At 44.0% G+C, this 17611-nt stretch overlaps 1 protein-coding gene across 1 annotated transcript in view; it reads right to left on the bottom strand.

Annotated features, from left to right (window-relative positions):
• LOC126412919 (uncharacterized) overlaps positions 1–17611 on the bottom strand; it is a 342642-nt gene that overhangs the window by 210274 nt on the left and 114757 nt on the right. The window contains exon 2 of the mRNA XM_050082808.1: positions 7231–7344. Coding sequence (XP_049938765.1) covers positions 7231–7344 — 114 coding nt within the window. The remainder of the gene's footprint in view (positions 1–7230; positions 7345–17611) is intronic.

Raw genomic sequence — 17611 nt, 5'->3', positions numbered from 1 at the left:
TAGCAAGACTCTCACTCCTGGTAGACCGAAAAGGGAATGACGTAGTTTATCTTTAGAGGTAAAATTTCAAATCAGATACACAAGATTTTAAAGGCAAAGGATTTCTCAGGGGCTGTCTATGTCCCATGGACATTAGGTAGGTGTTCCTTCAACTCAAAAGATAAACAACCCAACATCATGAAAAGTTGATCTGTAATATCATTTGCCAAGAATGTCAGTGTTGCTATATTGGACAGACTTGGAGGTCAATCTGCAGCAAGTTTGGGGAGCACCAAACAAGCTTGAGATTGAAGAGGTCAGTTTCATCCTTTGTCGAACATTGCTTAAAAGAAAATCAAGAACAATTAATAGATATGGTAGTCTCATTAAGCAAACTCAGTTCAATTATTCATCCCTTGTAGCCAATGTTACAACCGCTGCGTAGGAGAAGAGTCTTGGTAGTTTCATTCATAAGTAAACAATGACGCAGAGTTCAATTCCTGTGCACATATCTCTACCTCCATGCATATTTACTCATTGTTATTGTCAATGCCTTCCTAATGAGTTTTGTAAGATATAGATAAGATATTAATAATGTATCGAAATTATCTACAGATGTTGACATGTGCATCTTTGCTTGGTCTTCATCTTTGCGATCAGTTTTGTGCTGGAAAATGGGCTTATAGTCAGAAATATATGTTGTACAGTTTGTGAAACACGGTGTAAAACTGTCTCGATTAGTTGATGCAATATACAATGTTTCACCTTCATTTGAGTCAAATAGAAAAAAAAGATCAAATGCGAGTACGCATCGCGCTCTGAGAGTTCCGTACAAACTGAATTCTCTATGTAGGCAGTTCACGCACACCGGGAATCGAAAATATTGACTATTTTTTATCTGTTAGCGACATTGATACTGGCAAGATATCGGTTCCGGAAATTCCAAGACTTTCGGAATGTTTTCTACTAGTCTAACATACTGGTCTTCAGTAAACCGTGGGAGGAGAAAGGCAAGGCACATTCGGCAATGCAAGGGTTCGCCGTATATGGTAACCTTAGGTGAGTGTTAAGTTTGAAATCGGAAAACAAATGAAAATAAATGTATTTTTTGTGTGCTTTAATTAAAAATTAAATTTTTTGAAGTATTTTTCATTTATTTGTAGTGTGAAACCTTGGTTCTCTCCAAATGTCATGATTCTGTGTGAACATTAAGGACCCTACAAGTTTTGTTGAATTAGTTTGTGAGTATCAAAGTAAGGGACGTAAATCGCCGTGTCTTTTCATTTCATTAACTGAGAACCTTCAAATTTTTACATTGCCAAGGGGCCGCAGATCTTGCTATGTGACATAAAGTTCAACTTGATACTCGCTCCTGAGATTTTTAAAAATCGGACAGACAAACTGACGGACGGACGAACAACAGAATGCTCCTGCAAGGTTCCGTTTTTACTGATTGAGGTACGGATTGCAACACAGATTATACTTAGTTGTTCGCACTAAAATATTTCTCAGCTGACGTCATCAGTTTGCTGCGCTGTGGACGCAGCGAGGTTTGTCAGACTGCCGCTACTTTGCGCCGGCCAGCAGTTGATTTGGCGCCAGTGGGGACTGCAGATTCGAGCCCCGGGCCTGCACTGTGTGACGTGTATATCGACCGGCCAGTGGTAGCAGAAGCTCTGCCGTAATCCCACGCCGTCGCCCCTAATCGCTTCCCGACCACCGGACCGTGCTCTCGCAGCCAACTACATAATTACCGCGCGTCACGTGCCTCCGGCGTCGCCCTTTATTTTTCAAATATTTTTATTTTCATTTTTTAATTCCGCACACTTATTTTTTTCCCCGAGCTCGCGGTGTTAAGCGCTGCCGCATCGTAAAAAACACATGACGCGCCGCGCGGCCGCAATCGAGCGAGCGCGCCGCACTCTGTACGGGGGAACAGGGCCGCATAATTCTGTGCACCGCGCCGGGCCGGATTTTAATTCCGCTCTGCGCAACGAATTCGTAATTGCTGCCAAGCTCGGTCGTCAATAATTTCGCGAGACAAAAAATTTCCACTTCTTCGGCCTGCATAACGATTAGCATCGGGAAACGGTTTCGGTCAAACTGGCGCATTGCCTAGCATTTGTTCATGAGACCCAGAAAATATTAGATACAGGCTCCCAGGTAGATGCCATTTTCCTTGACTTCCGGAAGGCGTTCGATACAGTTCCGCAGTGTCGCCTGAAAAACAAAGTAGGAGCCTACGGAATATCAGACCAGCTGTGTGTGTGGATTGAAGAGTTTTTAGCAAACAGAACACAGCATGTTGTTCTCAATGGAGAGACGTCTACAGACGTTAAAGTAACCTCTGGCGTGCCACAGGGGAGTGTTATGGGACCATTGCTTTTCACAGTATATATAAATGACCTAGTAGATATTGTCGGAAGTTCCATGCGGCTTTTCGCGGATGATGCTGTAGTATACAGAGAAGTTGCAGCATTAGAAAATTGCAGCGAAATGCAGGAAGATTTGCAGCGGATAGACACTTGGTGCAGGGAGTGGCAACTGACCCTTAACATAGACAAACGTAATGTATTGCGAATACATAGAAAGAAGGATCCTTTATTGTATGATTATATGATAGCGGAACAAACACTGGTAGCAGTTACTTCTGCAAAATATCTGGGAATAGCGTACGGAACGATTTGAAGTGGAATGATCATATATTGTTGGTAAGGCGGGTGCCAGGTTGATATTCATTGGGAGAGTCCTAAGAAAATGTAGTCCATCAACAAATAAGGTGGCTTACAAAACACTCGTTCGACCTATACTTGAGTATTGCTCATCAGTGTGGGATCAGTACCAGATCAGGTTGACAGAGGACATACAGAAGATCCAAAGAAGAGCGGCACGTTTCGTCACAGGGTTATTTGGTAAGCACGATAGCGTTACGGAAATGTTTAGCAAACTCAAGTGGCAGACTCTGCAAGAGAGGCGCTCTGCATCGCGGTGTAGCTTGCTGTCCAGGTTTCGAGAGGGTGCGTTTCTGGATGAGGTATCCCCCTACTTATACCTCCCGAGGAGATCACGAATGTAAAATTAGAGAGATTCGAGCGCGCACGGAGGCTTTCCGGCAGTCGTTCTTGCCGCGAACAATAAGCGACTGGAACAGGAAAGGGAGGCAATGACAGTGGCACGTAAAGTGCCCTCCGCCACACACCGATGGGGGGCTTGCGGAGTATAAATGTAGATGTAGATGCAGAAATCTGGAGCAAATTCTGATAAACTGAAGGCCTACAACTTATTTTCCGGTGAGTAAAACCTGAATGACACTGTTTCTTGCTCCCATCAGCTGGTTGTAAGAGACGATTTTTACTATTTACACATACAGTCAAAGCCCAGGCCATGAGGACTCTTGACCACAGCTGATGGTAGCGCGGAGCCGCGGGAAGTGAGCAGAGCGACAGGCGAGAACTACGGAAAGAGCTCCAGCACTATTTACACGTGGCAGAAGGAGCAAGCATACCTGGCAGCAGGCAACTTGTTTTAAAGATGCCGGACGGCGTGGCCGAGCGGTTCTAGGTGCTTCAGTCTGGAAACGCGCGACCGCTACGATCGCAGGTTCGAATGCTGCCTTGGGCATGGATGTGTGTCATGTCTTTAGGTTAGTTACGTTTAAGTAGTTCTAAGTTCTAGGGGACCTCAGATGTCAAGTCCCATGGTGCTCAGAGCTATTTGAATCATTTTTTTAAAGTTGCTTGCGAGGATCTGTACCTTTTTACTGAAAACGATGGTCGTGTAAAATTTTTACCGTGCCACAAAGTATTAAAACATATAAAGAAATTCAATTTAAGACGTCATTATGCAGTAAATCACGCGGCAGAGTACGACGAACGGAAGGGAATAATCTTTGATTGAAAGCCAGCTTTTCAAACGAAGTAAGTTACTGCTCAATAATACACTACTGGCCATTAAAATTGCCACACCATGAAGAAGACGTGCTAGAGACGCAAAATTTAACCGTCAGGAAGAAGATGCTGTGATATGCAAATGATTAGCTTTTCAGTGCATTCACACAAGGTTGGCGGCGGTGGCGACACCTACAACGTGCTGACATGAGGAAAGTTTCCAACCGATTTCTCATACACAAACAGCAGTTGACCGGCGTTGCCTGGTGAAACGTTGTCGTGATGCCGCATGTAAGGAGGAGAAATGCGTACCATCACGTTTCCGACTTTGATTAAGGTCGGATTGTAGCCTATTGCGATTGCGGTTTATCGTACCGCGACATTGCTGCTCGCGTTGGTCGAGATCCAATGACTGTTAGCAGAATATGGAATCGGTGGGTTCAGGAGGGTAATACGGAACGCCGTGCTGGATCCCAACGGCCTCGTATCACTAGCAGTCGAGATGAGAGGCATCTTATCCGCATGGCTGTAACGGTTCGTGCAGCCTCGTCTCGATCCCTGAGTCCACAGATGGGGACGTTTGCGAGACAACAACCATCTGCACGAACAGTTCGACGACGTTTGCAGCAGCATGGACTATCAGCTCGGAGATCATGGCTGCGGTTATCCTTGACGCTGCATCCCAGACAGGAGCGCCTGCGATGGTGTACTCAACGACGAACGTGGGTGCACGAATGGCAAAACGTCATTTTTTCGGATGAATCCACGTTATGTTTACAGAATGACGATGGTCGCATCCGTGTTTGGCGACACCGCGGTGAGCGCACATTGGAAGCGTGTATTCGTCATCGCCATACTGGCGTATCACCCGGCGTGATGGTATGGGGTGTCATAGGTTACACGTGTCGATCACCTCTTGTTCGCATTGACGGCACTTTGAACAGTGGACGTTACATTTCAGATGTGTTACGACCCGTGGCTCTACCCTTCATTCGATCCCTGCGAAACCCTACATTTCAGCAGGATAATGGACGACCGCGTGTTGCAGCTCCTGTACGGGCCTTTCTGGATGCAGAAAATGTTCGACTGCTGCCCTGGCCAGCACATTCTCCAGATCTCTCACCAATCTGAAAACGTCTGGTCAATGGTGGCCGATCAACTGGCTCGTCACAATACGCCATTCACTACTCTTGATGAACTGTGGTATCGTGGTGAAGCTGCATGGGCAGCTGTACGTGTACACGCCATCCAAGCTGTGTTTGACTCAATGCTCAGGCATAACAAGGCCGTTATTATAGCCAGAGGTAGTTATTCTGGGTACTGATTTCTCAGAATCTATGCACCCAAATTGCGTGAAAATGTAATCACATGTCAATTCTAGTATAATATATTTGTCCAACGAATACCCGTTTATCATCTGCATTTATTCTTGGTGTAGCAGTTTTAATGGCCAATAGTGTAAGTTCTGCTTGTAATAATGTGGCAGCGGAGGAAATTATTACCATGTCAGTTTTGAGTACTCGATCTACTGATCTACTGATATTATTTCATATAAAAATATTTCACATAATTGGGGGGGGGGAGGGGGGGCGGGGGGCGTTGATCATCCTGGAAGAGACTCTTCTGAAAATCAGCTACAGAATTTCTTAGCAGATAGCTGTGCGCTTGAAGCCATTTGCTGAAGATCAATTTATTAGACAGTGCCTTATAATAGCAGTAGAAGAGCTGTGCCCACAGCTGGTTCCGTAGCTAGAGTCTGCGTCACTTCATCGAGCCACTGTAATGCGCCGAACTGAAGAATTAGCGGAAGATTTGGAGTCTCAGCTGACAATGAACTGTTGCCTTTTCTTTGTCTCTGGATTACTCTCTTGACTTCTAGGGGGTGTCTAGAGAAAAACGAAGACTCATGATCTCCTGGTTATCCCTGTACACTGCCTGATTCATGAACAACATCTGTGTTCCAAAAGCGTAAAACTGAATAATGTTATGAACCTGGCTGTCAAAATTCTATTCGAGCAAAAGGATTCAATCATCGCTTTTTCAAAGTGTTTCTGGACGATGTCGGTTATGGATATGGAAATTTTCCTTATCTCCGTGGGGTTTCCTGGCTCAGTCGTGTTAATTTCTGGAGCGCTTCATGGAGCTGCGCTAAGAACTATCGTTATTCGTGGAACTGAAGGGAGAAAGTGTCCCACAACTGCCGGATGACAGATGCATTTTTGGTTTCGCCTTTTTAACTGATGCGACAGGACATGTTTGGGACTTGCGTGTGTCAATTCAAGGGAACGATATTCTCATCATCCACTTCTGTGGCAATATAATGGCATTCAAGATGAAACTGTCGCTCTGGGAGAGGCGGCTCGAGGCTAGAAACGTCTCTTACTTCCAGAAACAGTCAGCATTAACAAACGTTGCCGTTGCTGAGGGTTTTGGTTAGTATATAGATCTTTTAAGAAAACTGCATACTGAATTTGAAATAAAATTCACTGATATTTTGCGCCTGGAAACAGATTAAGGAATTTTTGCTACTTCGTACTCTGCTGCCATCGATTCTGTAAGCCACCCTCTCCAAATGGAAATCTTAGATCTTCAGCGCGATTCAGAACTGAAAGAGAGATACCAGAGCAGAAAGACTTTAAGTCACTATGATAAACATTTGTTCGAGAAGCGTTACACCAAACTTCATAGCCATGCAGCATGGATGTTTAGTCTGTTCGGCTTAGCGTACAATTGTGATCAGTTCTTTTCCCTAGTGTAACTGTGAAAAACGTGACTGAGATGCTCCGTATTAGATTACTATCTGAAATGTGTTTTGAAAGTGAGCTGTGCTGAATCAGTCATTCCCAACACTGAAGCTCTTATGCAAAGAAAAGTAAATAATAGTAGAAAGCGACAACAGAAAACCGAAGTGGGTTAATTTCGTATATTTTCTTTGTCACTCAGTTTCCTAGTTCTGCCTTTCAGTTTGCCGTCATCCAGTAACTTTCGTATTTAGTATGTCTTTATACTCATTTTGTTCTCCTTTCTTTACTGGCAATGTTTCCTTGAATTAGAAAATCTGTTTGGCATTAAGGCTATTGTAATAAGTGTCTTTATTAAATGTTCAACATGTTTAATTAGAATTTTGCGATGGAGCTGGAGCAAAGAGCGGAATCACGCTGCGCCATAGAGCGGTACCTTGAACGGCCATGGTCTAGACCAACATTAAATATTCCTGAACAGAGTGTACAGCGCGTCACGGAATGAACTTCGTCCTTTTACTACTCATTTGTTTTTGTGGAATAATGTCGGGAATTCAGTCCCACTTATCCCGTGCTGGTGCAGTCATTCCGCGAACAATCTCTTGCAGCTGCTGCAGGCCTACCTGTTCGCCTGCAGGACTGGGAGTGGTCCAGTTGGCAAGCCCGGCGCCAAAACTGTGGGGCCTTCGCTTGTTGACGAAGTCCACCGGAAGACTGTATTCGTCACACAGCGACACCTGCGCAGAAAAAGAACACCCATTACTCATGGAATTTTCATAGGATAAGCTAACCTAAATACGATTCAAAATCACAAAATTCGCGTTTTTTTTAAGTAAAGGAACAGGTGTTGTGAAAAATTTTAAATGTCAGTGAACATAATCTGCTTAGAAATGATACTGTATTAAATTTTTTAAAGTTTTTTTAAAGTTGCAAATGTAGACTAGAAAAAATAAAAACAGTATATCATTTTCTTGGACAGAAATTCTTAAATACGATATAGTTCATGCAAAATATGATACACAAGTAGTATTGTGGTGTAAATTGAAGACAGAAGGTTGAAATCTTAAAAATGAGATAGAGGCCACACAAAACGATACATATGTATCACCGGTATTCTTCTGTGGGGGATGTTTCTAGGAACTTTATGGCATGAGAAGTACGTCAGAGTGAACTATATCAATTTCGTTACTTATTTTTCCTATTTCTAATACTATATTGTTATCCAGCAATGGGTAAGAACTGTTTAAAATAATACTTAGCATATCTAAATTAATACAAAAATAAGAGCTACGGAAAAGAGAATCACTATCTTACATTTTTTCTCATTAACGTCAACAGCACCATTTGATATTGCCCAGACCAGTAGCAACATGGGGAAATGCCACTTTCCCTATCACATGAATCTTATTAATAAGCGATATTTCTTTTTAATTTAAATGAAAAACTATTTTCTTTATGTGTACAGGCTTTAGATAACTTGTAGGCGACCTTCCAGAAAGTGTTTATGGTGCAGACATATCTGTAGCTGTAAGGATTCGTCTTTCCTTCTCGAAATTTAGCCAAGATATGATCTTCTCCAACAACATGTGCTGGATCTGTCATTGCAATAGTATCTCGGAAGAGATGAGCATTATCCATGCTATCGTCACTCATCAAAGAGGTGACGGAGACTAGCTTCCTTTCTGTTTTGGTACTCGTCATAGCTTTGGTCACAGGCATAGCCTTGGTACTCTTCTACGTTTGACCTACTCCATTTTTGGTTGGCGGCTTTTCTTTTTCACAATGAATTTACTGCTGCGGGTTTGGTTTGTGGCGGTTGGATCGCTGACTTCAGGGGCAGGGTGGCAACCCGCGGTACACCGGTGTGTGGCTAGTGCCTGCGACTTAGGCGACAGAGTATCCCTTTTGGTAACCAATTGTATAATATACTGTTAAGATAAATAAAGACGCACCAAGCAGGAGTTATCCAAATGGGACGGATATGTGTAGATGTGATGTATATTTACAAACATATGATATCAATTTCAGAAAAATTGGATGACTTATTCAACAGAAGGAACTTCAAAAATCTAAGCAACCTAATAACTCCTTGGTCTAGATCTATCCTTATGCATGAAGTTATTCGGTTTGGAATTGATTGACAGAGCTGCTGGATGTCCTGCTGAGGGAAAGAGTGCCAAATTATGTCCATCTGGGGCATTAGCGCGTCAAAATCCTGGGCCAGATGGTTGGACGGCTATGACCATAATGCTCCAAAAATTCACAACTGGGGAGAGATCCGGCGACATTGCTGGCCAACGTAGGGTTTGGCAAGCCGAAGACAAGCAGTCGAAACACTCGCCGTGTGCGAGAGGATTTTATTTTGCTGAAATGTAAGCCCAGGATGACTTGGTATGAAGGGCAACAAAACATACGCAGAATATCGCCGATGTACCGTTGTGCTGTAAGGGCTTCGCGAATGACAACCAAAGCGATCCTGCTATGAAAAGAAGTGACACCTTAGACTCCTGGTTGACGGGCCGTAGGACAAGCGAAAGTGTAGTTAGTATCCCATCACTGTCCGCGGAGTCTCCGGACAAGTCTTCGACATGGAACATCATTGACTGGAGTAGAACTGTCTTCAGCGATGAGTTCCACTTCGGACTGATCCCTGAAGACCAGCGCAGATGTGTCCGCAGTCGCCCTGGACAGCGGTGGGATACCAATCGTTTGCAACGGGAAACAAAACGACGCTTTCCGTCGATAATAAGCGTCGCATGAAAGACGTAATGAGCATGTGTTTGAGCTGGCTCCAGCTACACAGTGCAGATATCTGCGGGAACACCAGAGAAACACATTCAAACTAGTAAACAATCACATCACATGTAACACTCAATAGGAAGACTAAACAGAGCGATATACAGTAGAAGTAACACATGTAGATTATGACTTTTGGCCTTCCAAGTGCTAGAGGCGCTTGTTTTGCGGTCATGGGAAGGCTGTCGAATTTGGCGTGCTAGACATACGGGCGCGCAGCGACCGGACATTAAATTTTACGCACGGGGGCCGCTGTGAGCGTGCATCACCCCCATAGCCGGGAACAGCAGGGGTGGGAGAGGTGCAGCTAATCCTCGTTATGGCCGCGAGTCCGGCTTAATTAATAAGGCGTCGCCATCCGTCATGCTTAGCAGCGGGCGCCGGTGCGGACTGTTCATCTGTATGCTAAAGAGCGCCTCCCCGTCCCGAGGGCGTCTTGGCGGCCTTGCCACGCTAAATTACCGCCGGGGATCATCCAGAACGCGCCGGCTAAGTGTTATCGCCCGAGAGGGCCACATAGCAAGCACCGACCGCCAGCGAGCCGACTTACTTAGGAGGCTGTGTCCACCGCCTCTTATCGCTCCACTACTCTTGCTAGAGAGCCACAAAATGGACTGCCGTGTCCACATCGAACTTCTGGATCGAGCCTCTCTTTCACGTAGAACTACTTCATCGGGCACCATTACATACACACTGAAATGACAAAAGTCAAGGGATAGCGATATTCATATATACAGGTGGCGGTAGCATCGCATACACTAGCTATAAGCCGGCCGCGGTGGTCTCGCGGTTCTAGGCGCGCAGTCCGGAACCGCGCGACTGCTACGGTCGCAGGTTCGAATCCTGCCTCGGGCATGGATGTGTGTGATGTCCTTAGATTAGTTAGGTTTAAGTAGTTCTAAGTTCTAGGGGACTGATGACCACAGCTGTTAAGTCCCATAGTGCTCAGAGCCATTTGAACTAGCTATAAAAGACCAGCGCATTGGCGGAGCTGTCACTTGTACTCAAGTGGTTCATGTGAAAAAGTTACCGACGTGATTGTGGCCGCACAACGATAATTAACAGACTTTGAACGCAGAATGGTAGCTGGAGCTAGAAGCATGGGACATTCAATTCCGTAAATCTTTAGGGAATTCAAAATTCCGAGATATACAGTGTCAAGAATGTGCCAAGAATGCCATATTTCAGGCATTAGCTTGCAGTGGCCGACAACCTTCAGTTAGCGACCGAGAGCAGCGGCGTTGGCTAGAGTTGTCAGTGGCAATAGACAAGCAACTCTACGTCAAATCAGTGTGGGACATACGGCGAACGTATCCGTCAGGACAGTGCGGCGAAATTTGCCATTAAAGGACTGTGGCAGCAGACGACCCATTCGAGTGCCTTTGCTGTCAGCACAACATCGCCTGCAGTGCTCTCCTGGGCTCGTAACCATATCGGTTCGACCTTCGACGACTGGAAAACCATGATCTGGTCAGATGAGTCTCGATTTCAGTTGCTGAGAGGTCGTGGTAGGGTTCGGGAATGGTGCAGACCCCACGAAGCCATGGACCCAAGTTGTCATCAAGGCACTGTGCAAGCTGGTGGTGGTTCCAGAATGGTGTGGATTGGGTCCTCTGGTCCAAATAAACAGATCATTAACTGGAAATGGTTATGTACAGCTACTAGGAGGCCATCTGCAGCCAAACAACGATGGAAATTTTATGGATGAGAATGAGACATGTCACCGGGGCACCACTGATCGTGATTGGTTCGAACAGTCTGGACATTTCGAGCGAATGATTTGGCCACCCAGATCTCCCAACATGAATCCCCTCGAGCATTTATTGGAGATAATCGAGAGATCAACTGGGGCACAAATTCCTGCAAACTTCCGCAATAATGAATCGATATAGAGGCAGAATGGCAAAATGTCTTCAGGGGATCTCCAGCGACTTGTTGAGTGCAAGTCACGTCTAGATGCTGCACTACGCCGGGCATAGGAGGTCCGACACGATATTAGAAGGTATACCACGACTTTTGTCATCTCAGTTCACGACCCCAGTACATTAGTGAACGGAGATATATCATGAATTATTTCATAGCATTTACAAGTAGTTACTTTATTTGAATACTAGTCCTTAAGTGCACGAGTATCGCAGCAATGGAATAAACTAATTCTAGACATGAAGCGGTATGTTGATTCAACGACGCCTGCTTATTCAAAGTCAAGTTGAGTAATTATTTTCATGTGATTATTTCACGAGCGGACCGCTCGTACTAGTCATGGCCGATATCGTCCAAATTTTTGGTATATGTAGGGCTTGGCCAGAAAACTGAGAGCTGCAGGATCTTGGGGAAAAATACCATTTTTGAAGGAGATCGGGTGCGGCATGAACCATGAACGTCAGTCTAGTTTTCGCGCAGCAATTGTCGCAGCGAAAAGACTACACAGCGCTAAATCGGGAGTCGTGGGGTCGAGTCGAGCCTCTATGTGGAATTTACTCAATTTTTCCTATTATTGAAAGTGATATACGAGAAATTCGTATACAAAATTTGATGTTTTTGTTATTTTACAGTTGGTTTACACGTGTTGGAATGATGTTCATCGAAAAAGCACGCTATGAAGCTCTTTCCTCTGCATCTTGCACCCATTATGAACGCCGATTTTTTTAAATTACGTGGTCGTTTTGAAGTTTCTATTTACATTCGTAATAGACGCTCCCAATTGACGGTTTGACAGCAGACCACTTGTAGTGAACTCCTGTAAATTTTAATTACGTTCTCCTCTTGGAAAGTTATTCGAAGAGCTCTCGAACACGCTTTAAGAAGAATCGCTTGCTGTAAATTTATTTACAATTAAAAATCTTATCTTGTCATTTTCTAGTACGCATTTTAGGAAAAGGCGACAGGAGGATGTCCGGCCAACCCTTAATTTAAACACGCCAACGTTGTAAATAACCATGTTGGCCATGCGCTTGTACCGGACAAAGGCACAAGAAAAAGAAGATTGTGTTGAACCTTTAACATAAGAGTATCGCACCTAATCAATGGATTACGACAGCAATTTTAAATTAGGCCAATAGTTATACGAAATGCAACAAATCGTGCTTTTTTGAAACCTTTAGATGGGCAATCTGCATCTGGGCCTGTGTGGCTACATGATCGTTTATGTAATATTAACAATGATTAATAATAATAGTAATAGCATTAATAACGAAGTTTTTAAAATGTAGTTATGTTTGACTAAAGACGATAATGTCTTAAAACATGTCTGATACTGGTACAAATTACACTTTGTCATGTACTCAACAGTGGCTAGCGTAGTAAATGTTTAGATGTATACACATACTGCCATGCTCTGTAGAAGTTCACTTGCTCCGGGATGCTTAAAAAGACAGAAATCACTTCCCAGTTAGGTTTTATTTTGGAAAATCTTGTATTTTGCCCAGGAATAGAGTGATGCAGTACAATGACATGGCATGTCTGTAATACAGCCTGTTCTATGTGTCGTCTGTACCTCTTCACAAGCAGTCGTCAGGACCTTTCGCCTAATGTAGAGCAGTTGTCCTCAGAGTACGTCAGTATAGTCCAGTCTGTTACTACACGGGCAGGATTTGTGTTGTTATCAGGTGGCAGCGGGGAAGTATGTGTGTTACAGATCAGGTAGAACACCGGGATGTTAATGAGACATCATTTAATAAGGAATCATTTATTCCTGAAGCTGCCTAGCGACGGACGCACCGAGTTAGAGTTGCTTGAAAGCAGCAGGTGGTATGTCAGTGCCATGCAAGGAACTTGCTGACACAGGTCATGTTTTGCCTTTGGCCAGTGCTGCGGCCCCATTGCAGGAGGATGTGGCGGCCGTGTGTGCGCAGCATGCTGTGGTTGTGGACTTCCGTCAGTGCCTCAACGCTCTCGATGAGTGAAGCTGCGCTTACGATTGGCTCCAGAAATCAGCATTGAGTTGTTGGTTGTCGAGATGGCGTGTATGCTGAAGACCCAGCAGTAACACCAAGAACAGCGTTAGTGGAGTCCTAACATACAGACGGTAAGGCTTGTGCTGTCCCAGTAGTGGTGGTACAGGTGCCCAGTGCCTACATCATTGAACAGCTTACAGAAGGGCGTGTCAGTTCTTCATTCGCGGAAGATCGGTCACTGTTGTGACTGGCAGGATTGAGGCATGCAGGTCAGTTATCCCCCTCCACGGCCGTATGGCTGTTGGTTTGCAGCAGTGGACTCCCAAGTTGGCGGCAGTTTGTAGACACTTGTTGCATTCACCAGAGCATCCTGCAACTTAATAGAGCTGGTCTTCCTTCGATATGTAGATGGAATGGCCTAACTCTGAGAATGAACTTGGGGAGAAGGGACATTGTATAGCAGGCGATGACGTGATCCCTCACGCACTGCTGACTGAACGTGCTCTCGTTTTCTGAGCCTGTCAGCGTTCTTAGCTGCTCTAATGAATCCTTTATGCGAAGTCTGCATCATGAGAGGGTATTTATTACATCTCTAATTGTAGTTACTACATTTAGCAGTACAGCGTTCTTCTATTCTGCACTGTTGTCAGACTGCTGAATCAGTTGTTTGCTTCCCTCTCGCATAATCTGATGAAACGAACTCCCAGCTTGTTTGTACTTCGGGCCTCCCGTGTTGACATTCAGTTACATCTCTGCGTAGCCGGAGGACGTGCCCCACTTAGCGACATCCTCATTGGCTTGTAACAAAATTTTATTCCTTACTTATCATTCTACTGTGCAGCAAGTCACTCAAGCCACCCCACCGCAGCAAGGTACATGTTTTGTGGAATGCATATCACGAAAGTTCTAAAAAGGTTATATGAAATTTGCTATTTACTTTCCTATTCCCGCTACAGCTGCTTTATTCTTTCATCCTAGCAGCGCTACTGTGTCACTGTCTTTCACATATAATCTTCAATGCTTGTGGCATAATAGAGTGTATGCTCAGCTGTATGCACAAACCTGTCAATCGCAGTGTGCCATGTTGCCCTCTTCTTTGGCATGGGGACCTCATGATCTTGTCTTCTAAACGTCGCCTGCTGGCCAGGAAGACAGATGGTGGGCAGAAGTGGCGCTGAATATTTGACGTGACGCCGGTTCGCCATTGTCTGCCGAGTGGATCAAACGAACCGCGCCACTGGCCGCTGTGTACACAGAGACGCGCTGGGGTGGCCTGGATGATAAATCGGCTAGGCCCGTGTTGACCGAGGCGTCCCATTAGAGGCTCCCTACTCCTCCTGTGTTTGCTTTTTTATGTGGCTGTGTGTGTGTGTGTGTGTGTGTGTGTGTGTGTGTGTGTGTGTGTGTTTGGAGAGAGGGAAAAGCGACGTACTGTTATCGCCGGACCTCACGAAATTGCGAAGCCGGATGAAGGAGGCTAAAAGGAAAGCGCACGGGGGCAGGTCCTATTACTTGATGCCTGATAAATGCTTACTGACGGATGAAACCGGATATCCGATATCTATCACACACTTGAGCGACAGGACTTCAGTAAGCAGCCCCGTGTTTCCATAATATAAGTTAGTTTTCAGCATTATAATCGTAGTAATAAAAATTGTTCTTGGTAATAACACTTCGCCGTCTTCTTTTCCCTACATATATTAGCTGATTTCAGCTGATCTGCCCGACAGAGTCCAACCATCTCCTCCGTGGTCTTTCACTCTGTCTTATCCCTCTAGTTTTGTAGTCTAGAATTGTTTAGAAAGGCTGTTTTCATCAACTATATCTACATGTTCCCACCATCTGTTTCTCTTTGGCTCTATTTCCTTGTGCACTGAATCATCTTGTGATTCATTTGAAATGTCTTTATTTCCCAAGTGATCTTACTTGTGCATCCTTTAAAACTATGGAGAAATCTCCTTTCTGCAGCCTGGAACCTGGTCAACCAGTGACTATCACCTGTTCCCTAGGTTAAAAGAACATTTGGCCGGAAAGCGATTTAGCTCCGACGACGAGGTGAAAGAAGAGGTTCATAACTTTCTGAACAGCACGGTGGCAAGCTAGTATGACATGGGCATACCAGAAACTGCTACTGCATCTACAAAAATGCGTCGACAGAAATGGTGATTATGTCGAAAAATAGCTAAATGTTCAAGCTGTAAACTGATGTAAACCATTGTAGAAATAAACAGGTCTATTTGCTTATAAAAAATACGAGACCTTACTTTTGGGATTACCCTCGTAGATGTAGAACAAATTAATATCTTAACTCCCTGTCCACGACCGCATCTGCTCCTCGCTCATCTGTCCACTAAAGAACTACAAAGCGCGCAAGGGAAGTAACGCTAATATTTAATTTCATTATAAACTTTCGACAACTCGGAGCCGATTCTGCAGTTAACTCCTCCTCTACTGACAACACAACACCGCCTGTATTTTATACGCGTGGGTCCGCCTCTCGTGACATTTAGTGCTCAGTTTAGCTTACATAGTGATGTCCAAGTACTAGGGATCAGACAGCGTAGATAGAGTGATTCCATACTCGCCTATATAGTTAACATGTAGCGAAACTTCTAGGAACAATTTGATATTCGGAGATGGTTCGCATCATGATTAAGTTAGTGTGGAGATTTATCAGACATGTAGCAGCATACTCAAGGCAACATAGAGAGGGAAATACAGAATTAAAAGCAGAAACAGAACTGGTGTATCTGAATAAAAAAAAATAAAAATAAATCTAGGAGAGTACAGGAGGAAATGAAACGAGCACATCAGAAAGATGTAGGCTGACAGCCTACCGAGAGTACTACACGAATACTAACCAACAGAATAAAGAAACATTGGGAGGCTCAAAACCAGATAGAACGATTTGGACTCATCATTGTACGTGGATGTAATAGGCAAAGCCTAACAACGGCAGAAGATAATGATTTTTGTAGTGTTGTTGTCCATGTTGTTCAGCACTGCCGTCGTGAATTTCACAATGCTACCAGTGTATGTGAAGGTATAATAATACAGTAAATGGAGGAGGCGAAAGGGAATACTAACGCCTAAAAAATGAGATTGATAGGAAGTGCAAAATGGCTAAGCAGGAATGGCTAGAGGACAAATGTAGAGATTCAGAATCATATATCGCTAGGGGAAAGATAGATACCGCCAATCAGAAAAACCACGTGAATGAATATCAAGAGCTCAGATGGAGAACAAGTCCTATGCAAACAAGGGAAAGCTGAAAGATGGAAGGAGTATATAGAAGACTATACAACGTGTAGGGAAGCAGCATACTCACGCCTTATAAAATTCACATCATTCTTTCCATTGTGTGCCAGCCTAGTCTGCTGTAACTAGCTCTGACGTCATAAATATTGCGCAATACTTTAAAATGAAGTAAATAACCTGAAACGTTTCTAGCATGTCAGGAGTAATACAAAATCAATATGTGTTGGATATCAGTTCAATAACTTTAACCATTTTCGAAATTTGGATGTTTTTCTGTAAAAATCATTGGCGCAACAGAAAAAAAGCTAGAACCTAAAAAATTTATATTTAGATTCCTTTTGCATAATAATTTAGTAGAAACATTATTCTGGATCTCACAAATTAAAATTTTAGTCGAAATTCACGATTTTCTGGTTTTTGTCTTAGAAATTAAGGAAGCAAGATAGATTAAGTAGGCGAATAAATAAAGCTAGGATGTTTAAATTTAAGTAGAAGGGAGATCCGCTATAATCATAAAAATGTGAGAAGTTTCAACAGAATAACTATAAAACTGTAGCTACAGCGTATCTCCAAAGAGCAAGTTCAGAGCTCGTCTACTGCGTGTAGTGTAATTAAATTAATTATCTCGCCCAAAATATTTGACTTAGCCACGTCAGACTTTTATTATGATTGCTTACCTGTGTGCTGATTGTACATTTAAATTGAGAGCTTCATCGGCCATCAGCAAAGGAAGCAATGATTTATTCGATAACTTAAAGTGGTGCATTACTAGCCCAGCAGCTAGTCGGGAGAGCGGATTTGATCAGGCTTTATATGTAAGAAAGCTGCGTGAAAAAGGAAGGCCCCAGCTCTCTCCAGAAGCTGATTAGCGCACCACCTGTGCCGAGAGTCGCGTCGCGTCGGCATCATTGCTATAAACAGCCTAGGATGCCGTAATAAGTTACTCGGGATACGCGTAACTATGAAATCGTTTTCGAGTGAAGTGTTAATTCTGGGATGACTTTAATGGTCTATCTTCAGTTTGCGTATGTCGTATTTTCACGTGCCGCTGCAG

Source organism: Schistocerca serialis, chromosome 7, assembly GCF_023864345.2.
Source record: "Schistocerca serialis cubense isolate TAMUIC-IGC-003099 chromosome 7, iqSchSeri2.2, whole genome shotgun sequence".
In the NCBI taxonomy this organism is placed as follows: domain Eukaryota; kingdom Metazoa; phylum Arthropoda; class Insecta; order Orthoptera; family Acrididae; genus Schistocerca; species Schistocerca serialis.
Note: the sequence above shows the minus strand (reverse complement) of the source record. Positions and strands in the feature narration are given on the sequence as shown.